Source organism: Manacus vitellinus, unplaced genomic scaffold (genome assembly GCF_001715985.3).
Source record: "Manacus vitellinus isolate BGI_N305 unplaced genomic scaffold, ASM171598v3 scaffold_48_pilon, whole genome shotgun sequence".
In the NCBI taxonomy this organism is placed as follows: Eukaryota; Metazoa; Chordata; class Aves; order Passeriformes; family Pipridae; genus Manacus; species Manacus vitellinus.
The window spans coordinates 2,173,551-2,199,877 of NW_021940593.1; the positions used below are offsets into that span (position 1 = coordinate 2,173,551).

The 26,327-nt window shown below is 47.1% G+C and overlaps 2 protein-coding genes across 2 annotated transcripts in view; one reads left to right on the forward strand and one right to left on the reverse strand.

The window, feature by feature from the left end:
* Positions 1-10,802, forward strand: part of LOC103764998 (hexokinase-1) — a 36,672-nt gene extending 25,870 nt beyond the window's left edge. The window contains exons 13-18 of the mRNA XM_029962577.1: positions 647-742; positions 1,550-1,649; positions 3,573-3,756; positions 5,778-5,933; positions 6,638-6,871; positions 7,595-10,802. Of these exons, the coding sequence (XP_029818437.1) occupies positions 647-742; positions 1,550-1,649; positions 3,573-3,756; positions 5,778-5,933; positions 6,638-6,871; positions 7,595-7,739 (915 nt within the window). The 3' untranslated portion in view covers positions 7,740-10,802. The remainder of the gene's footprint in view (positions 1-646; positions 743-1,549; positions 1,650-3,572; positions 3,757-5,777; positions 5,934-6,637; positions 6,872-7,594) is intronic.
* A 2,410-nt stretch (positions 10,803-13,212) lies between these two features.
* TACR2 (tachykinin receptor 2) lies at positions 13,213-22,795 on the reverse strand. Its single transcript, XM_018079855.2, has 5 exons — positions 22,398-22,795; positions 18,605-18,799; positions 15,384-15,540; positions 14,573-14,769; positions 13,213-13,408 (listed from the first exon to the last, which is right to left on the reverse strand). Exons 1-5 carry the CDS (start codon positions 22,793-22,795, stop codon positions 13,213-13,215), a joined length of 1,143 nt encoding a protein of 380 aa, XP_017935344.1.
* Between the last annotated feature and the right edge of the window lie 3,532 nt (positions 22,796-26,327).

Sequence of the window (26,327 nt, forward strand, 5' to 3'; positions counted from 1 at the left end):
CTCCTATAAATAGTTCCTTTAAGGGTAGTAATGCAAATGCTGCTCAGCCCATGGCTGTGAAGATAAGAGCATTTAAATTTTCCGTGGTGCTGATACCACTTTTTAGGGCATTGTGCTTTTTCCCACCATATAAACCTGCTGCTCTGTGATACTTCCCTAGTTTTGCAAGCAGTAAGCAAAAGTCCATCCCTGCACCTATTCCTGGTTCATCTTGTCTCATGGGATGGAGCAGATGGACCAGGGCCTGTGGGCTGTGTCACCCTGAGGTGACAGTGTGGCCTGCAGCATGTCCCTGACAAGTGTGCCCTTGTTCTTTTCTCTTAGTGTTTAACTTCTTCGCTGCCACAGATTTACACCAACCCCACCTGTGCAGCTCTTAATATTTTCCTGTCTACTTAGCTGTTTGTTTTGAAGAAAGACACTTTTTCTGTTACACGCTTGTTTTTTTTGAGTTTGTTGTTCCTGTCACTTTTTTTTTTTGTGAGTTTCATATGTTGCTCTGGAAATTCAGAGACCAAGCACGATTAGTAGTTTTAGATGCAAATTCACAGAGGCTCTTCTGTAAAACCTCAAACTAAATCATTTGAAGTATGAAGTGCAACATCTGAGTCTTAGCAACTTGGTAACTTATTTTCTTGCTTTTTAGGGTATCCTTCTCAACTGGACAAAAGGCTTCAAAGCTACGGACTGCGAGGGAGAAGATGTGGTATATTTGCTTAGAGAAGGAATTAAAAGAAGAGAGGTGATTTTTCTTTTGGTTTTGTTTTCTTTTTCTCCTCCTGCTCCTCCGTCCCCTCCAGACTTGACAGACCTTGTGGGTCAGGCTGGCTCCCTCTCACAAGGTTTGTGTGCCTTGTGGACACGAGCTGTATTTCCTGTCCTGCGCAGAAGGTTGATTATTTTTTTCCCCCAGAGGCTTCTAACTTTCCAAATTTGCCCAAACTTTCAAGACTTCTTTCAAACCATGTGGCAATTTCACATGCATCAGAGCATGGAGAAAGCAGGAGTTTTCAAAATGGTGATTGCAGGAATGCACCTCAGTGCACCCTAAAGGACAGTTTTCCCCCCTCCCCTCCTTGATTTTTAAAATGCCTCAACCAACTTAGCCAAAACTTCCTAGGAAGGGAAGAAAAATACCCTGAGGAGGACATTACTTTTGCAGAGGTTTTGTCAACCAGTGAAAAGGAGGTCTTAAAACCTTTGTTACTGGATTTGCTACCTTATTGCTATAATAGAGAATGTTGATAGTCCTCTACCATGTGCCTCTGAACAAGATCTGTACATAACATACCTAAACCAAAGAGAACAGTCAGGAATATTCTTTCGTCTGGAGACAAGTCTATCACAGGTACAACATGTGAGGAGCCTTAGCTGCCTGCTGGTTGATTAAGTTCCTATTTCTGTGTGTGTGTGAAATCAGGATGATAATTTTAGTTGTTTCCAGTGTGCTTCAACAGCATCCCCTATGGTATGCTCCTTTCGTGTCCCCTTTGGTGTGATGGTTGCCCCAAGCCCGGAGTTCTCACTGTTGTATTTCTCTCTCCCAAAGGAATTTGACTTGGATGTGGTGGCTGTGGTGAATGATACAGTGGGCACGATGATGACCTGTGCTTACGAAGACCCAAACTGTGAAATCGGGCTCATTGTGGGTATGTGTTAGAGCTGCTTTTTATTGAACAGCACGTCAACACATCTGTGTGTATTCTCATGGAGGCACCCCTGTAGTTAACTGAAAATAAAACCAGGGTGTTCAGGAGTGAAAGAGCAAAATTCAACAGCCAGCTTAGTTCTGCCTGCAGTCAGTTGAGATAAGCAGAGGCTGTGGTGCCAAACAAATCCTGCCTGTTTTATCTAGTAAAGGCACTGTGCTGCTTGAGAAGAGAGCAGAGGTGGGCTCGGGCAGCCTCACCAGCTCCTGGAGTTTCTGTTAGTTCAGCCTGTCAGAGTTTCCCTGCCAGGGTGTTCCAGTAGCCCACAGCTTCCCTCAAGCATGTGGTCTCTCAGAATAAACTTGCAAAGCACAGCCACAGTTCCCAAATGGCATGTGATGGAGAGCTCTGACAGACAGAGTGCAGTGACTGAGAGCTGCCTTCCCAGCAGCGAGACAGCTGAAGTAATACCATGGGTGACATGCAAATGCCACACACCCGGGGAGCCTGAGCCATGGGGCGGTGTGAATTCCCAAAGCTATCCAGAGAAGTGAGTGTTCTGGGGGAGAGAAGGGGACAAAGCACCCGCAAGCTTTAAGTTGTGAGGTGGCTCGTAGGAAAATAAAACGCCACCAGTTTCTCCTCCAGGCCGTTGGAAGGTGTCCAGGATGAGTCAGCACAGTGCAGTGTGGGTAGGAAGTCATGTCTGCGCAGCTCCGTCGGTGGCGTGTGTTCAGGAACCAGAGTTCCCTACGGGAAGGACAGCGTGTCCTTGGGGTGCTGGGAGCATCCTCTCAGGACTGTCTGCTGCAGCCCTGCCAGGCATGCTCTGCAGCAGCGTGTCTGTGTGCAGAGCAGGGGGGCAGAGGTGGTCTGGGTACTTCTGGGATGATGGGAGTGAGAGCCCTGGGCTCTGACAGGCTCCCTCTGCCCTGCCTGGATCACCTGGGCCGGGCTGGTGGCACCTGGTGGGGGAGGTTGGACACTGGTGGTGGCCCACAGCTGGGTTTGGTCTGGTTTGGTCCTGCAGTCCTGAGTCTCAATCTGCAAACCCAGACGTCCCCCCCACACCCTGTGCTGTGGCTCATCTCTCCTGCAGCAGGGAGTACTGTGGGAGGATCTATTTTAGCTCAGACTGTATTGATATATTTCCCTACAAAAATGGCAAAGGAAAACAGACTTGCTGACATAACTGATGCAGAATCTGTGGTGCAGGGTTAAATGGAGTTCCTCAGGTAACTTCAAGAAAACTTTAGCCCTGAGTAGCAGCTAAAGCTGCCTCTCATTGCTAATAATAAAGCTTTGCTCCCCAAGATCTCTGTGTACATGGAGCACTTGCCACACTCCTTAGGATCTCCTTTAAGCAGAATCAGATATGGTATCATTTCAACATGGAAGTAACCTTCCTGTCAGAGAAAATAAGCAATTTAAATCAGAAAAGAACCCCAAGCAATCAGCTGGTAAAAGCCCTGATACCTCAGAACTTGCTGAGGTTTTCAGTTCAGCACATTTTCCCTGGATTCTCTGGGTCTGTGGGCTTTTTGAAAGGGTGGTTCCTAACTGCAAAATCCAGCTGGTTGCTTGCTGTGGTTTTGGGTTCAGAAACACCATGAGGGTTGGTGGACCAAAAGTGCTGCCCTGCTGCCCCTCCCTGCAGCATGGGACCCTCATGGGTGGCCAGGGTGAGCCTCTTCTCTGAGTCACCTTGAGCTGTGCAGCACAGCAGAAATGTTCTCCTTCAGTTTAGGATTACTGAAGTGTGGGGTTTTGGTTTTTCCCTGATATTTTCAAATGATGATTTGACTTCGTCGTTCAGAAGGAAGCACGATCGGGATCCCCCAGAAGGCTTTTCAGGGCTGTGGTGCTGGTCCTAGTGTTGTTTTGTTCCAAACAAAGAGCAATGTCAGTATTTTCTTCCTCCAGGAACGGGCAGCAATGCCTGTTACATGGAAGAGATGAGGAACATAGAGATGGTGGATGGTGAGCAAGGGCGGATGTGCGTGAACACGGAGTGGGGAGCGTTCGGGGACAACGGCTGCCTGGACGACATCAGGACAATATATGACAAAGCAGTTGATGACTACTCACTGAATGCTGGAAAGCAAAGGTACTTTGCTATAAATTCTGTAAATTGTGTGCTGTGGATATAAACCAGGCTGTCTTAAATGCTTTTAAGAGAGAATTGGATTTCTTGTAGTCGGAGAAGGGAGAGGTGGAAAATGACTGCAGCCTTGCTATCCTGTGGGATCTTCCCTTCCTGTGCTTTTCCTGGTCCCTGCTTCAAAAGTCTTGAAATTACGAAGAAACCCTTTTTCTTATCCTGTGCTATACTGAGGGGGTTAAGATGTCTTGTCATACTTTTGCTCTTGATCTCAGGTTAATCTCTTTTAGCTGAACTCTCTTTTTGTGCCTGTAGAAATCCTGAGCCTGTACCAGCTGGTGTGGTTGGAGCTTGGAGCTGCTTGCTGTAAAGCAGTCAGGAGCTTTCTAGCAGTTGCAGCCAGTTGCAGGCTCTTATTTCAGGCCATTTTCTGGATGAAATGTGTCATGTTAGAGGACCTGCCTTTCTTGGTCCTGGAGTTTGGTCCTCTTCTGGGGGTTCAGCTCCTGTTTGGGCAAGTGCTTCCCTGTCCCCTTCGAGAAAGGGCTGGTGGGAGGTGTACCCAGCACTGATAGAACTGGGCTGAAACTGCTGCATGCTGGGACTACACTTTTTCATCATTTCTCTGCAGCAATGCTTGGATGCCAGGAGCTTTTAAAAAGATTTTGTGATTAGAGTAAATCTGCCCAGAAACCTGGGGAATACAGACAAGTTGGCAGGTCCCATGGGAAGCTCTTTAGAAGCTGAGGCTCAAACAGACCCAGAGAGGCAGATGCTGGGCGAGCCTGATGCAGCAGCAGAGTTGGCATGGAGTAAGCAGCCAAAGGCAGTCATGGAGACTGCCAGGGGGAATAATTTATTCCTGAGATAGTTAGGCACTCAAGAGGGAGGACTCTTGCTGGGTACAAGCCTGAGAGAGTTCACAGTATTAAATGGACTGCGTGGCCCGCTTCCAGCAGGGTGGTGTGCTGGGCTCCACTCAGTCCAGGGCACTGACACTGCTGTAGAGCTTCAGGAGGTGAAATAAAGGAGGCATCACTGAATGGCCCTGCTCAGGAAATGGAAGAACATTCAGTTTGTTGGTGAGGGCACAACTCGCAGACCTCAGAAAGCTCCATTCAAACCAGGATGGTGCTGGAGGGGCGGGAGTGCAAAGCAGGGCTGCCCTGTGCCAGTGCTGAGCATCGCTCCGGGACCACTCCTTGTCGTGCTGGGAGGAGGTCTGCAGCTGCAAGATATTCCCTCTCTCTAGCCTGGGGGCAAACTTGGGTCCTGTGTGCAGAGTGGGGTGTGAGAGGGGTTCAAGACACTTTGGTTCCTCCCTGTGGTTTTGGGACTACTGGTTTCCTACTGGAAACCAGGTGCTGGAATTAAGTGAAGAGCATAAGCCAACCCTGGACCTCCAGCTTGCTGGTTTATGGGTCAGTGGTCCTGTGAACATGCCAGATGTACCTTTTCACATCCTTTATCTTCCACAGGGTTGGTTTTGCAGCACAGGACTCCCTTAAAAACACTGCACTTGCAGTGACTGTACCCTGTTAGTTTCCCTGTAATTTTGCTGCATGGAACCTCTGAACTTCTTCTGTTTGAAGGCCTCAGCCTTGCTTCAAGAGGGCTCCCAAATGTGGAGACAAGTTTTCCTGGGGTCCACTCAGGGCTGTCCTTGGGGGATGCGTGGCTAATGTGCCTTTTGACTGGGCACCGTTCTGCTCTCTGGTGACAGGTTTTCATTTCTTTCATCTGGGAGAAATACCAGCCGTCATTAACATGCCTGGCCAGGGGAACATGGCAGTGAGAAATTAAAGGAAGTGTCTGTAGATGGGCTCATGAGGCTTCCCACCAAGTCTTCATGCTTTTTCTTGCCTACTTTTTCTAGTAAATGGCCTCTCTGTGTGAATGGGGTTGCGTATCTTATGTCCCCAAAGTGTGTGGGCAGGACACCTGGCTGGTGAGTGACAGAGCTGTGATGCTGCCTTTGCAAACGTGAGCAGGTTCCCTCTGAGCTGCACCGCTGTCTCTCCTTGCAGGTATGAGAAAATGATCAGTGGGATGTACCTGGGGGAAATAGTCCGCAATATTTTGATCGACTTCACCAAACGGGGGTTCCTGTTCCGAGGCCAGATTTCAGAGACGCTGAAGACCAGGCATATCTTTGAAACCAAGTTCCTTTCTCAGATTGAGAGGTAAGAGTATGGGAGGCTGCTCAGTGTGAAATACTGTGGTGGTGCTTGGCTGGTGACACTCCTGAAGGGGAGGGACAGCTGGAGAGCCTTGCTTACTCCTCCAGAGATTATTTTGGTTTCAGTAAGAGCCTCTGTGTGTGCAGAAGGACTCTTTACAGCATCATCTGAATTTCTATCAATGCTCACTGCTAAATCCTGGAAAGGGCCGTTAAGGATTCCCTCACTGTATTGTTTTATTTGCTTGTTTGGAAATCAAGCCATTTTCCTGGGCCCCTTGTGTGTGTGTAGGTATAGTTGTGGGATGGAATGAACACTAGCTGAGTGGGCACTTTTTACTGGGCGTTTTTGTGTTTTTATTGCTTGGGCTCTGTATTTTAAAGCAATCTCTGAGTCTTTATGGGGGAAAAAAAAACCCAAGTTCATCATGAAAAATATTTTCCTGAAACGCCTCATGGTAAGAAAAGAGAAGGGGAAGCAATGCAGAGCTGGACTTGGAGCCTCTGTGGCTGCTTGCACCCCTCTCCTACACTGCAGCCATGGTGCTGGGGCGAATGAATTTGCATTCCCTGAGGTCTCTAGTGCTGTCAGGAAAGGCTGCTGCCTGGTGGGGGTGCGTGGATGCAGCCATGGGTGCAGTTGGGGTTTGTGGCACTGGCTTGTGCGAGGGGAACCTTTAGTTTTACCACTGTGCTCTCCTTCTGCAGTGACAGGTTGGCCTTGCTGCAGGTGCGGACCATCCTGCAGCAGCTGGGGCTCAACAGCACCTGCGACGACAGTATCATTGTCAAGACGGTCTGCGGGGCGGTGTCAAGGCGAGCAGCTCAGCTGTGTGGCGCTGGAATGGCTGCTGTCGTAGATAAAATTAGGGAGAACAGAGGGTTGGAGCGCCTGGAGATAACGGTCGGTGTGGATGGCACTCTGTACAAACTACATCCTCAGTGAGTATCTGCCTTCTCAGCAGTTTTTTGCCCGTAGCGCGTTGCGTGTACATCCCTTCTCTTGACGTGCCAAACTGGGCTCTCCTACTTGCTTAGGATAAGAGCCACGGAAGAACAAGTCTTAATCAGGGGATTCAGGGTTTTCTGAAGGGCGACAAAAGGGTCAAGAAGGACTTGTGAAAGATTCTTGGGGTGGTGACAAACTGAAGGGGACACAGCCTTTGCTGGATGAGGTGGAAGCTGTACAGCGAGGGAAGGATCTCTTGGCTGTGCACAGGCAATGACAGAGCAGTGCTGAAATGCTTGGTGCCTCTGTGGAGGATGTTTCTGTTCTGGGCACAGCCGAGATGGGCTGCTGAGGAGCAATGCAGGTGAGGGCAGGAGTCTAAAAGAGCAGGGGCAGGAGGAGAGGACTAGTGCCCACCTCCAGTGTGCATGGAGGGAGATGGGTGGGAAGGAGATGACTTATGTGATCTGTACTCTTCCCTTTGCTGTGGTAGTAGTGATCTGAGTTAACCCCACACAGACAGAGAGGCAGGGCCGGGATGCCAGTGCTTCTTTCCTTTAACTCCTACTGTGCCCAGTCTTCAAATCCACCCTAGTTTCCAACATTTCAGTTCTTTCCCTGGTGAAAGGGGATGCAGCGCAGAGGCCCATGGCAGCGCTCTGCTCTGCGGATGGTACAAGGCCTCCCTCACCCACTGCCCGTGTTTCCTTTCACAGCTTTTCAAGGATCATGCACCAAACAGTCAAGGACCTGGCACCCAACTGCGACGTGACCTTCCTGCTGTCGGAGGACGGCAGCGGGAAGGGGGCCGCGCTCATCACAGCGGTGGGATGCCGGCTGCGCGAGGCCGAGCAGAACTGAACTCCACAGCCCTGGCCCCGATTCTGTCTTGTGAGCACTTTCTCATAAAGCAGCGACTGCATAGTCAGAACTGGTAAAAACCCAGAACTCACTGCTTTATCGGGGGGAAAAAAAAAAAATTACAACTAATGACATAAAAGAAAAAAAAATAGGATACAAGATAGAATGTGTGCTGTTAATAATATCTCCTGTTTCTGGACCCCAATCTGCATGTTTCTTACTCACCTTGTTGGTACCTTCCCCATCTGTAGGTCATGGAAAAAAAAATCAGTCTATAATTTCTGCAGTTGTCAAAACTCAGTTGTTGTCTGAGACGAAATTGCCCCCAAGTGATGTGCATTGAGAGCTACCGTTGCATCGTACCGAGTGTGTCCTTTGCAGCATCCCTGTGAGCGCACTGCCAGCACACTGACCACCAGACCTGGGTGTTGATGCTTTTAGTGAAGGGGAAGCAACAGTTCCCTCCTGCATATCTACCTGCTGTTGTTCCGTCTAAAGCGATTGTGAAAACATTATGGTGTGTCAGCACCGTGCACGCACGTAACTCTGTAGTGGGACTTGACACCGCGACTTACTCGCTTCCTTAATGCCTGTTCTGTCATGGTAAAAGTAAACGCCCTTGTCCCACAGATCTGGTTCCACTGGTATTTCCCATTGCTTCTGTGAGCAGTGTTGTGTTACTGGGCGAAATCCGCCGCGTTTCGGCAAGAAATCCCCAAAGAGTAAAATGAAGTGGTTGGTGATTGGGGTAATCCAAACCTCCAGACCTGCGAGATCGGCAGATTCATGGTCCCTGCACGGCTGTGCTGTGCTCTTCTGTCTAAGAGTTCTTATAAAAAGTATTTCCTATCTCTTCTTGTTAGTCTGGATCAGGGCACTGCTGCTGCCCTTCCACGGAACCTGCAGCTCGCCTGCGTCCCTCGGATGCGGCACTTCCGTCTCTCGCCTTAAATGGGTATTTGCTTCCACACAGAGCTTTAATCTTTAATACTGTTCAGCAATCACTCAGAACACAAACACTCAGCTAGAGTTAGTGCTCAGAAAGGAATAGGAGGGTTTGATTTTGATCTTGCCTTTGAGGACCTGGGCGTATAGACAACCCACCAAGCCAAAATTGGACACAGCTTATTCCAAGGATGAAAGCAACAGCAAAGATCATACACACTTGGTGTCCCCTGTCCTCTGTCGAGTCGATGCCATTATTATACTTGCATACCAGTTGCATTACTGAAATTGAAAAGCAGTTAGGAAGGTAAATGTCGAGTAACATTTGCAAGTCACACCACTTTCTGCAAAGAGGGAGACCACACAGTACTCCTTAATTCCCACTCTTCTACCAAAAATGAATTTGAGATATCTGCATGGTTTTCCTTGCTGCCTTTTCCTGCAGAAAGTAGATGGAAATTTGCAGGCTACTCCTCTTTTTCCTCATTCCACTCCTCTAAGATTTGGATTGCCCTACCTATCAATAACATTTCAATATGCATTATGGTGCACTGTGAGTGAATGTTGTAAAGTAACATGTGAGTCACAAACAGTCATTGCAGCTTTAAGTGTGTGTCTACCTGAAAAATTGCATGCCTAACTGGTTTTGCAAAGGTAGAGAGTCTTTTTACTTTGCACACTAGTAGCTCTGGTACTAGTGTTACGTGATACTTGTGAAAATATTAAACTTTTTTGATGTGCGTTAACTGGTGTTTAGTGGTTCTTTCTGGAAGAGGTGCTGTTGGCTGGTGGCTTAGTGCTTTGGGAAGAGCTATTGTGTAGGGAGAGCTGCAACCTAATCCCAGTGGTGCCTGTGTTTTGTGTGTGTGTTTTTATTCCCGGGCATTCGGGGTCAGATTCAAACAGGGTGGATTTCACCCAGGTCCCCATGCCTCGTGTTTCCTAATGTAGTTCAGCAGAGGCACAGCGCTGACAACGCCCAAATCTTAGGGGGCACGTAGCTTGTCTGGGGGCACCTCATGCCCTGTCTTGTGCAGGGGGATCTGCAGTGCAGGAAAACCTCAGCCCACTGCACCGAGAGCAGTGTGATTGTATTAGGCTTTGCCAGATACACAGTGATGGATACATCATGTCACAGTCGGTGAGCTCCCTGTGTGCAAAGGGTTAACGTTTGCAGAATCCTGGTGTCAGGTGCTCGTACACCACTGGTTGGCACAGCCTGTGTTGGAGTTGTTGTAGATGAAAGCCCCTTTTGCATACACTAGAGCTGTGCTTCTTCAATAACCCATTTTACGTTACAGCTTGAATAGTCTCTGACACCCTTGATGTGCAGCTATGACCCCAAACAGGAGACAGAAGAAGGTGAGAAACTTTTTGGGCACAGGGGACATGTTGCATTTGAATTGCTTGAAGGTTTGCAAATCTTGTGCTTGCCCGTAGTCGGCAGTGCTGTAGGGGTGGTGTGAGCCGTGCCTGGGGACCTGGGTTTGGAGCTCTTTGGCATCTGAGAGCTAGGCTCAGTGCAGGGTAGAGGGGAATGAGAAGTGGAAGTTAAACTCGGTCTCAGGGTGACTGTGAATTTTGGAGATGCTGGCATAGGTCATTTTGTTTATTGGATCCAGCTCATAACAAATAGGGAGTGAGTTTGTGTTTCTAACAGCGCAACTTTTCCTACCGTGGACCATAGTTGATGTGCTTGATAAGACACAGCAGTTCTTTTCCAAAGGGACACCTGGTGGGATTTTCATTTCCAGACTACTTCTTACCCCTAGGAAACTGTTCCAAGTGAATCACACGCTATAACTGTCTGAAGAAATGTCTCCAATGTTATCCAAGCAATGACTGAGATGTCTTTCTTAAAGCTTTTAGGCTTGGTGAATAAAATCACAGTCCTCTTAATTGTTAAGCTGTAGTTACTGCAATATGAACACAAAAATCTTATATTTCCTGGGGAAAAGACCATTTGCATACCACTGTTGTAATGTCATCTGCTCCTTCCTCCTCTGAGGGTTCTCTCAGAAGCCTTTTGAATGAGTTTTAAAACAAGCAGACCTTGTTTTGTTTTGTTTTCTTAAGAAAATAGCAGAAGGCAAAATAAAGTGTTTCTGAACTTCTGAACCCCGTTCTGTGCTTTTTGTTCATTCCTTTGCCTTAAAAATGAGATTCTTCAAATATTTTCTTTACTGACTGCAGGGACTGCTTTGCTGCTTAGAGCACAAGAAACCATGCAGAGGAGGGATTTGGTGCTGCCCTGGAGGTCTTTACTGCTGCGTGGTATTTAATCCTGTCTATATTTATATGAAGAATTGCATGTATTTACTGTGGAGCATGGTGTTCCTGTTACCTCATGTATCACAGGAATAATGTAGCCTGCCTTGGCATGCCTTTTCTTCCAGTGTAACAGGGGCTCAGAGCGTCTCTGCTCCCTTAACTGTAGCTGTTTCTGTGGGATGAAACCTCAGGATCTGCCGTGGGAGTCCGCCAGAGCATGGGGAATTCCTTTTGCAACCTGAAGAAATCGCCCCCTGCTTTCTGCACCAAACAAGAGAAGGATGCCTTGAGCTGTCAGCAGACATTGGTGCCTGTCAGGGGCTGCACAGGGGCTGCACTGGCAGCACACGTGTGACATCTGAAATAGGCTCTGGCTGTTCAGGTGTGATGGAAGGTGGAGGGGAAGGGGGGGATGCTGAAGGTAGGCCTGTTTGGTCTGAAAAGCTCTGCATTAGAAAACTGCCTTAGAATCACATCAGCTGGGCAGGGGGAGGTACAGCTTATGTATATCATATAGTGAACTCTGTAGGTGTCCTGCAGTTCCTCTGAGCAGAAGTCTTTGCCCACCTCTAGCCTGATCCCAGAGATGTGTGCCTGGCAGAGCATCCCTCCCAGATGGTTTTCAGTTGGTGGCTGCCTGTAAATGCCTCTTCCTGCTCCCCCTCTGCCCCCTGCACACACCAGCAGCACAACCTTGGGAGAAGCAGGCTGGCCAGGTAGGAGGGCTGGACAGGTAACATCTGGACTAGAAACTACCTGCTGGAATGACATAAAATTGTGAACTTTTCCAGAAGGGCATACAGCCCTGGGCTCTATTGTCCCATTAGTGGAACAAGTTTGTTGGGCCTCTGCATAACATAACTGTTCTCCACAGCAGCCAGAGAGGAGGAGAAGTGGACAAGGAAGATATATCTACTGGTTCCTGTACTGAAACAGTCTTGGGAAGATCATATCCCTGAGTACTCTTTCAGTTCAAGCCGCAAATCATTTTTCTGGATTTTCTGCAGAATTTAAGCCTGGAAGCACTTTGTAGTTTTACTTTCACAGAGCAAAGGGGAATATTTCAGATAATGATCTTGTTGACATTATAGGAGCTTTTTAATCACTAAGGTTTGGCTCTGTGATATTCTTTACAAACCATTAGTGAGAGGTGAAGGTGATTGTGAGGTGCTACTTATCACACCAGTATTAAATGCTGTATTACTTTTATATAATGTTTAGATTTCAGCTCCTCCTGTTTTGCATGCCTGCACATAATGCCTCAGGCTTGGAAGATTACATGTTTCAGCCTTTATTTTCATATCTGATAAGAGAAGAGCAGTGAGGATAAATATGGGGTAAGTCTGGAAAGAGAAGATGAAGGGACTATCTGGGAAAAGACAGTGATGGGTCAGGCTGCTGTTAGGACTAAAAGGAGGGGAAGGATTCAGAATGCATCCATGAGCACTGACCAAACCAGTGGGCAGCCCACACCTGGCTGCTGACTCTCCAGAGAGCCTCACTCTCCAAATTAGGCTCCACAATTAACTATGTGAAGGAGGAATCACTTGTTAATAGGAGTTTAATAGGAAAATGACATCGTATTTTGCTACAAGGTTATAGAAATCCATGCAATGATGATGTCTTAAGGAACTGTTTCTCTCTTTTAACTCATGAGAGGTAGTGCTGGGGAAATTGCAGGCATGAAAATTCCAGAACTCAGAAAATTTTCAGGGCAGGCCTGATTTTTCAGTCTCGAGGTGTTAGTATTTGCCTTTGATATAAACAAGCTTTGATCCACAGTCTTACCCACCTTGGGGCTGCTGAGCCATGGGACAGCTGCCCACACAGCCCCGGTGGTCCATCCAAACTGGGCCAGGTGAGCCCCAGCACCTCTGCTGCTGCTCCAGCACCTCTTTTCCAGATTTAAGTGTCTTGGTGGAAGAGAAGGCAGAAGATCACTATGTGGAAGAGAATAATTGCTATTCCACTGATGGGCACTGCCTCAGGTCTGCTGCTCTTCTGACCTCAGGGGCATGATCTCTGTTCTGTATTGCAGTTGTTGATGTATGGGAGAGCTAAACCTACATCCATAGCTGGGTGATATTTGGACCTACATGGACACAAGTATTACCAGCAGGCTGCTTTTAATGCTGATGGCGTCTAAAGAAGTCTTGTAGGAAACAGTTGCTCCAGAGAAAAAATCTGCCTTGGGCTTCTACAAATCTGCTGCCCTGACGTGGTGTGTGAGGATAGAGCCAGAACCAGGAGGAGGAAATCAGAGCTTCAGTTGGGTGAGGGTAAATGATGTCTTCTCTTTCTCATTCAGCTGAGTTCCTGTGTCGAAACTGCTTGTTCTTGACTTCCTGTGGGTTGTCTGGTAAAGAGATGGGGACGTAAGTTTAAGTTTGTCTTTTTCAGTTGCTTTTATGCACGGGCACCACCGGAAGGCCAGCTTGAAACCAGAACGAAACCTGCCAATGCAAGAAAAGAAATTAAGTGGTGAAATGATCTTTTTAATTGCACAGAGAATGAACAAATTCATGACTTGGTTCTACCTGTGGATGACCATGGAAATAAAAAATTTCTATTGAAATCAAAGGAGAGAGGTGAAGAGCTAAATGCATAAAACCACAGAGGGAGGTGCAATAGGAGTTTATGATCAGATTTCCATATATTTTAAGTAAATATATAAGATCAGTGAAATGGCAGGCTGTTTGATGTGCTCAGTAGATGATGCTGACCATGCTGGTAACAGCATTTGAGAGCATCTGAGGAAAATACGTGTGTTTACCCACTGGAAGCTTTTTTAAAAAAACATGAATTGTTAAATGAGGAAGCTGTCTGCTTTCTGAGAAAGGAGGGAGAGAACGTGTTTGGGTGTTACATGTTAAAGCAGGTTGGCTAGATGGGCTGCAAAACTATCTTCTTTTGCAAGCTTACAGGCAGGGTGCTGTTTGAAACGAGCCTCTCAGTGTCCCTCTGGAGTTAGGCATTTGGTTACCCTCGAACTGCATGCAGCCAGGCTGAAGGGAGAGGCGGGCTACGGGTGCAGGATTTGGAGATCCACGGGCAGCTGGAGCAGCTCCCACACTCTGCATCCCGACACACCAGCACAGAGCAAGAGGGACATCTCTTGGCATGATGGGGTTGTGCTCTCCCAGCTGCTCCCTCGTGGGGACTCCCTCGTGCATGCCAGGATGGGACCTGCAGCAGGATGCCCCTGGGCTGCTCCTGCTTCCCCAGACTGTGGGGGGCTCAGGGCTGTGCTGGGGGGATGGCCTGGGAGGAGCAGGTGGCTGAGCCAGCCTAGCATTAGCTCAGCAGATGCATTGCAGGGATTACAGATCCCTCCCTTGGAAGTAGGATGGTCTGCGTGTGGAACTGGGTGCAAATGTGGCTGCACTGATTTTACATGTGCTTGCCTGCATTTTATTCCGAGGCAGAAAATCTTAAGGGCCGACTTAAAATCTCGCTCAGAGGGTGCCCCATCTCACATTATCAGCAAAGTGTAAATTAAGTTGTCCACTCAGCCTATGGACTGCAGTTGAAAATCACAGCTGTTCTCTCCTCCAGAAACTTATGCTTTTTCAGACAGATTTTTGTTTTCTCTGTGCACACACGAGCACACTACTCACCTCTGGTTAAGGCAGCAGTATATGATGGGGTTGTACATGGTAGAGCTCATGGCAAGGAGGAAGACTGCAAGATACACCTGCTGAATGTACTTTTGCTGGTAGATGTCTTCCTTAAAACTCCCCAGGATGAAGTATATGTGATAGGGCAGCCAGCAGACAGCAAAAATGATCACCACTACCACCATGGTCTTCACAAACTAGGAAAACAAAACCAGGGGTTTATTCCGGGGCCTCTGGGTGGTTGTCTGAGCTTTCTGGGGCAATGGGAAGTGCTGCTTTTGTTTTGGGTCTGGTTTGCCCTCACGAAGTGCAGTGTATGGAATGTAGAGCTGGGCTGCTATGGCAAAGAAACCAGCTGTGGCGTTAGAAACTGGGAACAGGGAGGGAGTTAGAGCAAATGTTTCCAGGTGCACCAAGTCCTGCAGAGGAATTGCTTGCTTCTGCATCAGGGAGATGTGCAGGGAAATGAGAACACTGCTGTTACATTGAAACCTCTTCAGCCTGTCAAGAGTTTTACCCTGGTTTATCCTGCAAGGTGTGGACTCACTGGGCACCAGGCTTTACTCTCTAAGGACTGCTGGGAACTGGACTGCTCCTGTGAGCCTTTGTTCCTTGCAGGCTGGCTGGTGCATCTAATCACCATTTTTTTCAAACTTGCTGGGGGATGCTCTTTACCCCTGGCCCAGAATATTTTGTTAACTTTTCATGCCCAGTCCCACAGGATTTTGTACCCGCCACAAGCTCCGTTTTGGAACTGGAGCCAGCAGGGCTGGTGTGCTGAGGGGAATGATTTTTAAGTTTCACTTCTGACCTTTTTTTTGGCATTAACTTGGTGTTCATAGCGGACTCGGTGGAGGTGGTTGCCTGGAACTGCACTTCTCCACAGAGTGATTCCTATAATGCTGTATGCAGCAAACATCACCATTAAAGGCAGCAAATAAATCAACACGATCACGGCAATGTGGTACCTGAAAGAGAAGAACAAGCAGGTTTTCACAGTCGGTGTGGCTCTCGGAGGGCTCTTTCAGAAATTGTCTTTTGGACATGTATGGCTGGCTTCCATCAACCTCAACCACAAAGCAGAAATTTTGCCTACAATCGTTGTAATAGAGACTTCTGTAAACAGCAAAACCTCGTCTCTCTTGTGGGGTGATGAGGAGTCCTTGGGCTGGATTCACTGCTCTTTCAAGACAGAGTAACATAATTTATCTTTTATCGGAAGGTTACAGTCCGTGGTCACCTGCACTGATCTTTGCTGTCCCACTGCAGTGAGGAGAGAGATGGCTGAGACTCTCAGCCTTTAAATCACAGGAATGGAAAAGGAATAGTCCAAAAATTATACAGTAACTTGATGAATGCAATAGTGGCAACAGTGGAAAAAACCTGGATCGGGGACAGCAAAAGGCTGCTGACAGTGTGCACAAAGATGCAGAGAGTGAGGAAGGAATATTGCCTCTCTTTGTGTAGCTGGCAGTTTTTATTTATATGTGCAGTTACATATCACCAACAGGCTAATGGTTACTGCTCCAGCTGAAAGCACTGGCATTTCCTGCAGCTGTACTTTACCTCAGCCCTTCCCAGATTTCCACGTTACCCCACAAACTTCTGCTGGTTCCCTCGTGCTGGGGGTTGATTATTTTAAGCAAGCACCATTTATGGGAAGGGAACAACCTGCTCACTCAGTTACAGCAGCTGTCAAATTAACATAAACAGTGTGAAAACCAGGATTAGGCAGGAGGGCTCTGGCACACGCTGCTGGCAGTGACCCCAAAAGGCTGGGTGGGTGGAAATGGTCTTTCTCAGTATGACAAGGCTCTGGGGTTACTCCCACATCAGCTGCTTTGACAGCGCTGTTGAAATGGGTGTTGGGGCCCTCGGTGGTGTTTGCTCCTTGGGTTGGCTGTAAATACCACAGCACTGGCTGCATAGAGAAAAATACTGTATTTGTGAAATGTGGCAAGTTTGTCCCTGCCTGTCTTCCACCTTTTCCAGTTGTCCTCAGAGCAGTGCCGGTTTTGAAGGTCTAATGATGTGTGTGGAGTGCAGCAAAGCCCTTTTAGGGTTCCCATCCAGGGAGGAGGAGAGGATATAAACTAAGCATACATCCTATTGCTAAGCTTGAGCACATGCAAAAAGCAACTTTTAGTCTTGTAGCTTTACTGCTTCACTGCAAAGTTAACCTGTCACCAGAAAAAAAAATCCTCTGTTGTTAAGGTTCTTTATTCTGGTTAAACTTCTGTGGATTCATTCCCTTCATAGCCAATATTTCTCAGGCACTGGCAGTCACAGTGCATTGTTTGGGGTTTTTCTTACTTGTTTCTAATCATAATTATACACATTTTTCCCACAGAAAAGGATTTTCCTTTGCTCTGTTATCTAGAAATCCTGAAGGCTGGTTTTACTCAATTGCAAAGGATTTGGAGGACCCACAGTCAACAGTGGAACCCAGTTCTCCATTCTTTTGGGTTTTCTTTGGGTTTTTTAGTATTTCTGTCCCTCATTATTTGGACTAGCACATGAATGGCTGCACATGGCTTTTTCTCCATGGTCTGTATTGCAGGCATCTGTCCCAGCAAATCCATCCCTCAGTATGATTTCTGGGAGCAGTGCTTCCAACTTCCTTTCTAGGAGAGATGCTGAAACCCGCAGATATGAGGCTGTTCAGGCAGAGTGAGTGAGTGAATGATGTGTTGTGGTCAGGAGCTGCTGCTCTTCAGCTGGGGATCCCAGAAAGAACCTGCCCCTGCTATTTGCCATGTTCAGGACCAGACTTTCCAGCCCACAGAGATTTCGTTGGCATGCTGGGAAACTTGTTTCAATCCTTCCCAAACCACGGATGTGGGAGAAATAAACCTCACACAGTTCATCTGAATGAAATAGTCATCAGTGACTCATCTATTAGTGATTATCTGCTCTCCCACCTTCTCAATTGGCTGGAGCCTGGCACACTGTGCTCCACACCATGTGCCAAGGGGTACCAACCAGGAGGAGCATCACCCAACGTGACGTGAGCCTGATTTTACTCTTTGCTCTTCTGTGACTCTGGAGACTGGGGACAACTGGCTATCGGTGATTGAATATGCTGCAGCTTGGCCAAAATTATGTGAAGCTCCTGGAACTTGGCACATATCAGTGTGAAAACCTGTTAGTTTGGTAATAACTTAACCTTAGAAGGCATCCAGCTGTCTGCCAGAGATTAAGACCGAGCAAGGAAAAATGTGCATGGAGCTGGGCAAAAGGGTTCAGAGTGCAGAGTGAACTCAGGGAGTTTAGCTTGTGGTTTTGGTTTGAAAAATTGTTTCCACTTTATTAATCGATTTGTTCCTTTTCCCCAGTTCTTCCATTAGTACTTTGCATAAATATGTTTTGCTTGATAAATCTCTCAAACTGCTCTGTGTATCACATGCTTTGAATAATGAGTAATCACAGCAGATCCCCTACATGTAGGGTATGGGTTGTTTCATCTGTTTGACCAATCTTGTTTAAAAGCAGGAGGAAATCTCTGTGAGGCTTAGGAACTTCTGGGGGCGCAGATGTGTGCTCAGATAAATCAGGCTATAAAACCTCAGGATGTTTGAAGCATGCTCCTCTCAGGTTTTATTTTCCTTTTCCCCCAAAAAAGAGCAGCATAATTTTTAACTAATTACATGGCTTATCAGCATTAAAGATACCCAGTTCCCTCCTGCCCCAGGGAGGAAGAAAATCCAAAATTTTTGCAAACAGCATTTATTGCTTGTTTAGAGACTTTTCACGCTCCTTTCTCTTAAATCCACCGAGCTCTGTATTTAGAGTTTCTAGACCTTATGACCAGTTTTCAAAGCAGGGCAGGATGGCACACGGCCTTTCTTTATCCTGAACCACGATCACCTAGGAGCTTTTTCCACAGTTGGCTTAAACTGAGCATAGATTGGCTGCCCAGCCCTCTGTTCCCCTGCCCTCTCTCCCAGCACTCCCCATAACCAGCAGCTTAAGATGAAATTAATTTCCTTAGTTAACTTCTGCCTGAACTGGGGGTTTTATTGTTTCTCTTACGTGAGCTGGTGCTTGGATCCAGCGTCGTCAGGCCAGACCACGATGCATTTCGTGGTCCCGTTGTCCGTCAGGATCTCAGCATAGAAGCACTGTGGGAAGGCCAACCCAAATGCCACCAGCCAGATTATCCCAATGATGACTCTGGTGCTTGCAGCAGAGAGCCTGGGCTTGAAGGGGTGAATTATTGCCACATACCTGCAGGAAACATAGGTAAGGCTTTTACAGTTACGTTGATAATCTATACAGCACATAGAGCAACTGTAAAAACTCAGCAGGACTGCATAGGGGGCTTTATTAATAGAGATATTTTGATAGGCTCCAGGCCATAAATCATGGAACTGAATCCTTTCTGAAGAGAATGACTGCAAGTCTTAGGGCAGGATGCATTAAACCCGTGGGGATGGATGCTTCTGGTCTGAGGAGGAAGCAGTCATCTATATCTTCTGCATATGGTCTTTGCAAATATTCCCCTTACAGAATTTTTCATAGAACCCCAGAATGGTTTGGGTTGGAAGGGACCTTAATGACTACCTAGTTCCAATCCCCCTGCCATGGTCAGGGACACCTGAGCTGGGCTCCAAGCCCTGTCCAACCTGACCTTGAACACTTCCAGGGGTGGGGCATCCACAGCTTCTCTGGGCAACCTGTGCCAGGGCTTCACCACCCTCATAGGGGAAGAATGTCTTCCTAATATCCAATCTAACCCTGCCCTCTGTCAGTGTGAAACCATTCCCCCTTGTCCTGTCATGCCAGGCCCTTGTAAAAAGTCTTTTCTCTCTTTTTTTTTTTAATTAATTTTTCAAATTCTTTACCAGAAAAAGCACAGCCTGTTATGCTGTTTCCTCCTAAGTATGCCAATCTCTGATGCCTCATATTATCACAAGAGCAGACAGGGGTCTTGAGTATCCTTTACCCTGAATTTTTCCCCACTGATTTTTAGCCGTGGAAAACTTGTGTTATCACCTCTGTCTGTAAAAGCCCGAGCACTTGTGCTTGCAGTGGAAGGGAAGTGCTGAGCCCCTCCTTCCCACACCTGCTCAGAGCCCTCACAGCACTTCTGACTCTTGGATTACTCACGAGCCCAGGGCACTCTCTGGTTTTAAGTTCCCTGTGTGGAAACACACGGTGTCGTAACAAGTACATAATCAATTATGCATTTCTTGTCATGCTTCCCCTGTTCTTTGTCATGGTTGTTACAAAGGCAAAATAGAGTGGCAAATGCCTATTGCCTCCTAGTTTCATAGCAAAAGTCATAGCAAATTGTGCTGTCCCTTGGCCAGGCCAGTGGGAGGGAGCTCTGCAGAACAGGGAGTGATCCAGGGCCACACGGCAGCAGAGCCTTATTTAGCTATAAAATTTTCATGTCACCTTGCTTTTCATTAGCTTGCTGTAGGCAGTGTTATGCAGTGCTCAAGTCTGGTCAGGAAGTGGTGAATATTCTCCAGAGTATTTGCCCACAGAAGCGCCTGAAATGATGATCTGTGGCTCTCGGTGAACGGCAAGTCCTGGGAATAAATGATGCCAGTCCCTGTGCTGTCATAGCCCACGGCAGGGTGTTACAGGGCTGCTGGGTGGAGGCTTTCCACTCAGCCAGGGGTGCACCCCTGAGGTGACCTGGGATTTTAGGCGAGGTCCTGCAAGTTGGGAGATTTACCAAACCTGCTGAGATCTCCTGGCTGCTTCTGCTGTGTGGCAGCACTGCCTTTGCTCCCCTGCTCCCTGTGCTCTCTCTCTGTGCCCTGCTCCATGTGACATCCCAGGATGCTGGGACTGCAGTCGTGGCACCCTTTCTCTGGTCCTCATCCCATATAGACAAAACACAATTTTGGGCACGCTTGCACACTTTCCAGACAGGTCCTAGGAGCCTTTGCTAACTGCAGTGGGAAACCAATAGACTACTTTTGTGCCTGGAGCACTGCAGTGGAAAGAGCTGCTCCAGGACGGGGAAACAGAATGATCCTAAACCCTAAACAGTTTGGAATGGGGAAACAGAGCGATCCTAAACCTAGTGGTGAGCAGTATCACCAGGGACTTTTCCACAGAGACAAAGATGACTTAGAGCTGTCACTTCTTAGCCTTCTTCCTTACAATAAACTGCTTCAAAAGACATTGTTTTATCGAAGTTAAACACTGGAGCCCGAGTGGGCAAGTTCTCATAACAATAAATGGAAGTGGCGAGTTTCCAGGAGACAGTGTCAGGGTCTATTTTAAGGCTAAGGAAAGAATAGCTAAATATGGTTTGCAGTGAGGTGCCAAGTTTTCTTTCTGGTCTGTGCCACGTGACTAAAGAGATTTTGGCTGTATAGGTGCTTTCACTAAATATCCCCAAGGAACAAGAGCAGGGAGGCATGAGGACAGGTTGAAAGGGCTTTTGAAAAATAATATCCTTTAGCAGACAACATGTATAAAAAGCAGCAGTTACCAACAACCCTTGATTTAAAGCCAGGAGCAGCAAAAGTGTATTTTGAGTCTAAAAGTGAGTTGCCATTGATTCCAAATAGGGATTTGCTTTCATCTGGACAGCTGCAGACTGACAAACACGCCACTCATCCCTATCCCTGTGCTCGTGAGTGCTCCTTCCAGCGTCCCCAGCTCCGGCGCGGGTTTCAGCAGGAATTAACCAAAGGGGAAAGCCCTCATTCCTCTCCTAGTTTGTTTATTGATTTTTTTGTGTATTGATTTTTTCCCCGAGGCTGGGCGTGCCGGTGTGAACGAGCTGCGAGCAGGGCGGGGGTTAGGGAAGCGACCCCGATAACTCAGAGAGCTTGGATGGCTCCAGAGGGACACTGGCTCCCCTCCCGAGGGGGCTGGAAGGGCCCTGCTTGATAAGGAACAGAGGAAACCTGAAGGAAACTGCAAAGTCAACAGCAGGGCTTGATAAAGGACTGCCAGTGTTTCTCGATGGGGGGTTTGGCTGTCCCAGGGAAGACCTTCACCGTGGGGTTGTGGCAGGGACACAGTATGGAAAAGACAGAAATACTCCTGGCGCCAGGCAGAGAGTGGAAGTAATGGAGGGAAGACAGGAGGGATGGAAGGAAGGAGGGTAGAAAGCCTAGAAGGGAGCTTAACCTCCTCTACTTCTTGTACACACCATTGCCTGTAAGGGAGGAAATTCCCACGAACTTTTGGCCACTTTCTATTTAAAAGAAAAACAGCTCCATGTTGTTTAACAATGAGCTGTAAACACAGTCAGACTCCACAAATTTAAGCTCAAGTAAAAGCGACTTGGCAGATGGAAGAGAATATTATGGAAGTACCAAATTACCCCAGAAGTCAAACAAAATCACTGTTATTACTTCCCTCCCTCTTGGAATAAGTCATTCTAGTGAACTATGGGAGCAGACTCTGCCATTTCTGATCTGATTCCCATTATTTCTGGTGTTTTGCTGGGCTCACAGCAGGACTGAGGATGCTAACACTTTCAGCATCCCACAGCGTATCCTCATTTCTCTGGAAATATCCTTCTGATGGTTTAAAAAAACAAACAACAAAAAAACCCCACCCCAAACCCACAGAAGATTTTGCAGGATGGCTGGGAAACAATTTATGGTCAATAATGTGGGAACAACAAAATACCAGCCACTTCCACTCGTTACAGATTTGTGTGTGATTCAGGCCAGGGATAAAACAGAAGATCACATCATAATTAGCATCAAACCCCATAGTTTGGCACTTGTCCCACTTTGCTGATAAGGCATCTGACACGGTACGTGGGGGCCAATTGCACAAAATATTGATTTTTTATGACTTACAGGAGATTTTTTGGACCGTATCTTCTCCATTCTCCTCTTACCTCTCTGCAGCCACGGCTGTCATGGAGTAAATGCTCACAAACATTGCAGTGATGGGGAACCAGTTCTGAAACCTGCAGAATTCCTCACCAAAATACCAGACGTTGTGACTGGCATAAATAAAATTGAAGATGGTGTTGAAAGCAGACATCAGCAGATCCGAAAGAGCCAGATTCACGATGAAGTAGTTGGTAGTGGTCCTCATCCTCCTGTGTGCAAGGATAATCCAGATAATGGTGACGTTGCCAACGATGGATGTGATAACGATGAAGGAATAGGTGATAGCCCACAAAGCAATTCTCCATCCTGGCTGGGTGAACTGGGTCACCCACGTCCAGTTGCCACTGTCCTCGAGGGAGTCAGCCTGTGAAACGTTGCTGGCATTAAAAACAGACAACATGCCCGTGGTTTTCTTCTTCGTCTAAGTGTAAAGGAAAATCTCCTGGCATCTGCTCATTTTCTTGCAGTAGATGCTGGTGGTATGAATTTCCATGCGTGTAACTAAGGGCTGTTAAAAAGACATCAGGCTGAGGTGTCTCATCCTCTCATCCTGTTTTCCAAGTGATGCAATGCAGTTCCAGGAGGAGATGAGCGATGCCAAGGGCGTCCTCCTTCTTCCCTGGCATTTTAACCTCCACTTGACGAGTAAAACCTAACAAACAACTCTCTCCCTTAAGTTTAGTTTTCCTTTAAAAAGGAAGAAAAAAGATGGAGGGAAGGAAGGTGTTTTCCAGGTCGGTGACAAGCGGTGTCTTCCTTCAGATTACTTTTAGGGTCAAGAAAATACAAGTAGAAGTATCAAGGCATAAAACACTTCAATCCAAGTGGAAATCCTTTTCCAGGGCAGGGATTTTCCAAAGAACCAGGTGTCTGAATCCTCTGCAGCGGGACTGAGGACATTTGCTTTTCTTTCCCTGCGTAACCACTGAACGTGAGGCAGGAGTCGCGCTGGGATAAAATCTCTACAGGTTTTAAGGGGACTTTGAAAGGAGGTGGAGTCTCTTCTGGGGAAAAACTAAACAACCAATTTGACATCAAATGAAACGTGGCAAAGTGGTACTTGAAGTTTTACCCCCCCCGCCCAGTTTTGAATAACCTCTGAAATGGTCACGCTGCTGTATCAGGATTTTACAGGCGTAAGTGCAAGGGTAGTGACTTTGCCAGGTTTACCGGTCCTGCAGTCCTTGAGTTTCCAGGACCCTCCCTTGTTTTCCCACGAGCTCTCACAGCAAGAGAGAAGCTACATTTAATGCAATTTAGCAAGGTCCTTCTCTTTGGATGGCTGATCCCCTTTCCCAGGGTATGCTCTAGAAATGCAGTGCCCTCACACAAGCAGAAGTTTCAGGGAAGAGGAACCCCTGACTCTGCTCGGAGCACACACTCTTGCTCGCTGCCAGCTCTAAAGTTCAGAGCAGAAACATAAGCAACACACTGAGGTTGAGAATTCCAAGAGTACTTGGCACTGGCTCGTGCCTGCTCTCCTGGAAGCTGAAAGTGCTTCAGGTATGAAAACCTGCTTTCACAATTCAGGAAGCACGCAGGGTGCTGGGAGGGCAGTAGTTTTCGAGCTCCTGGAGCTGCAGCTTGTGCCAGCCTCTCCTGTAACAGGGCAGTATTTATCCATTCAGGATCCTCTCAACCAGCTCAGCCTGGACTCTTTCCTTCCTTCATTAATTTCTGGAGGCAACCTTGAGATTACCCATCACCTAACACCTGCAACTCTTTAAAGCAGATACGGTATTGCCCAAATGTTGTTTTTTTAAGAAACCAATACCTGTAGTACTACATATAATATCTCCTTCTCTTCACAATACACTTCCTTGCAGGCAATCCCACTCACTTCCCTGCAGGCAATCCCACTCACTTCTCCACCCAGAAACTACAAAACCACACTTGTCCATATCTTCCAGCATGCATTGCAAGGCTGTTCCAGGCTCTTCTTCAAAGTCTTCCGCTGACACCTCATTAAGCAGCTTATGGACCTTTCACTTTCTGTACACAGTCCAGGAGGGCTCTTCCTGATTTGCAACATGAATTCAACAGCTAATAGTGTTCTTCAGATTATTTTTTTTTCTTCATCTCTCAAATCTCTGCAAATTCAAAGGAGAATCTGAGCAAACCCCTCCATATGTTTAGCTGGGAGCACAGCTTAAGTGCTTTATCAGTCAAGGAAAGCAAAACATAAGCAAGCACTTGGAAAAAGGGCTGTACTTATTGACCTTTCAATGGTGAAACCATAACCTTTCTCGGCTGACTTTGAAGACAGTCAGAGTGCCCAGGTTTCCTAGGAACCTTCTTCTGAACTGTCTGTCCTGCTTCCTGATCTGTTACTCAGGTGATAATCGGAGAGCAGTCACCCTTTGGTCAATATTTCATTGTACAAGTTAGGAGGGATTTGCTTTCCTTTATCCACACCCACACCTTTTATTCCTTTGCTGGTTGTGCATTGACAAGGTTATCATCCTGGAGCCCTGCCAGTGACTTAGTGTGTACTATCGGCCTTTTGACTTGAAAACTGGAGTGATTTTTGATAAAGGTGGGCTCCAAATTCCTCAGGGAAGTTGCATGTGCCTGGGACTGTGGGTAAAACCTGTCTATCCAACGATTTTGGAGTTGTACCAGAGAAGGAGACTATCTGGGAGAAAGGGTTTTGGGTTTGGCTGTTTTCACAGTTGTTTTTATTATGGGCAGGATTGTTCAAGGCCAAACGTTCCTGTGCTGAGTCACTGATCCCAGGTCTGAGCAAAGGGTGAGAGGTGCAAAGAAAAGATGCAGATCTGCAAGGTCAGGAAGGGTGATTGAGGGATGCTTTGTGTTTTGGAAACATAATACAAGGTAATACAGGCAGTAGAGGCTTTAATTGTATTGCGAGTTGAACTCTGTTTTGGGAGGAAGAACCTTTGTCCAGGAAACAGGTCTGAGAGCAGGACCATGAGCATCCACTTTGGGTGGGGGAAAGTGCAGCTGGCCTGCAGCTTTGTCAGCCAGGCATGGGCTGGAAGGAAGCAGAAAAATGCCTCTTGGTAGCTCTGAAAAGCTTTGGGTCTTTCTGACACACTTTCATGCAGGGCTAACTGTGGGTTCACTTCCTCTTCTGCAGTGCTCCTAATTCCCTGAGTCAAATGTTCTGCAGTTTATGGCTTTTTATGACTGTCCCTAGGACAACCCTGGTAGCCCTGGAGATGAGTGAGGACATGTGGAAGTTACTGATCCGTAACATGAACAAAACCACCACCAGCTGAGCTATTGGATGGCCCCGGGAGCAGATGCTGTAATGCAGGATCTGCCTCGATGCTGGCAGAGATGCCAGACTCCTTGATGGAAAACTGCAGTTCTGTGCTGCCTTGGGCTGAGGGGGAGAGAATGCAACCAAGAAGAACCCTCAGCACCACAGGCAGTTCATAACATCTTACTTTTAACCACTGTTTGCTGCTGAACTGTACTAATTGTGTCCAGAAATCTTGTCATTTCAATATACAGACGAGGTCTGGGATTCAGCAAAGAAAGGGATTAGTCAATTATTTTCATACAGTTTCATAACAGGAACCTGTTTTGATGCATTGGCTCTGTTCAGAGTGAAAACAACAGGAAAACGGACACTCCTTTTAATCAGCTTCCCCATCCAGCTGGACATGCCCTGAAATTTTATTTGCAGAAATCAGCACAAATGAACAGGTAAGGCATTAAGAAAGCCACACCAAAACTATTAATTTAATTAAATACTCAAACAAGGAAGATGTCTAAGTGACAGGAACATGTTTGGATGTGAATGACACTCACGAGACATGAAGAACCTGTGGCAGACTCTAATTCCCAGCACCTACACAGTATGTGATGTGATTTCCAGCCTGCACACCGCTGTGAGTGTCAGGGATATTTGCAAATCTGTCTGAAAATTGAAGTTGTGATATTTTAGAGGATGAATGCTCTGG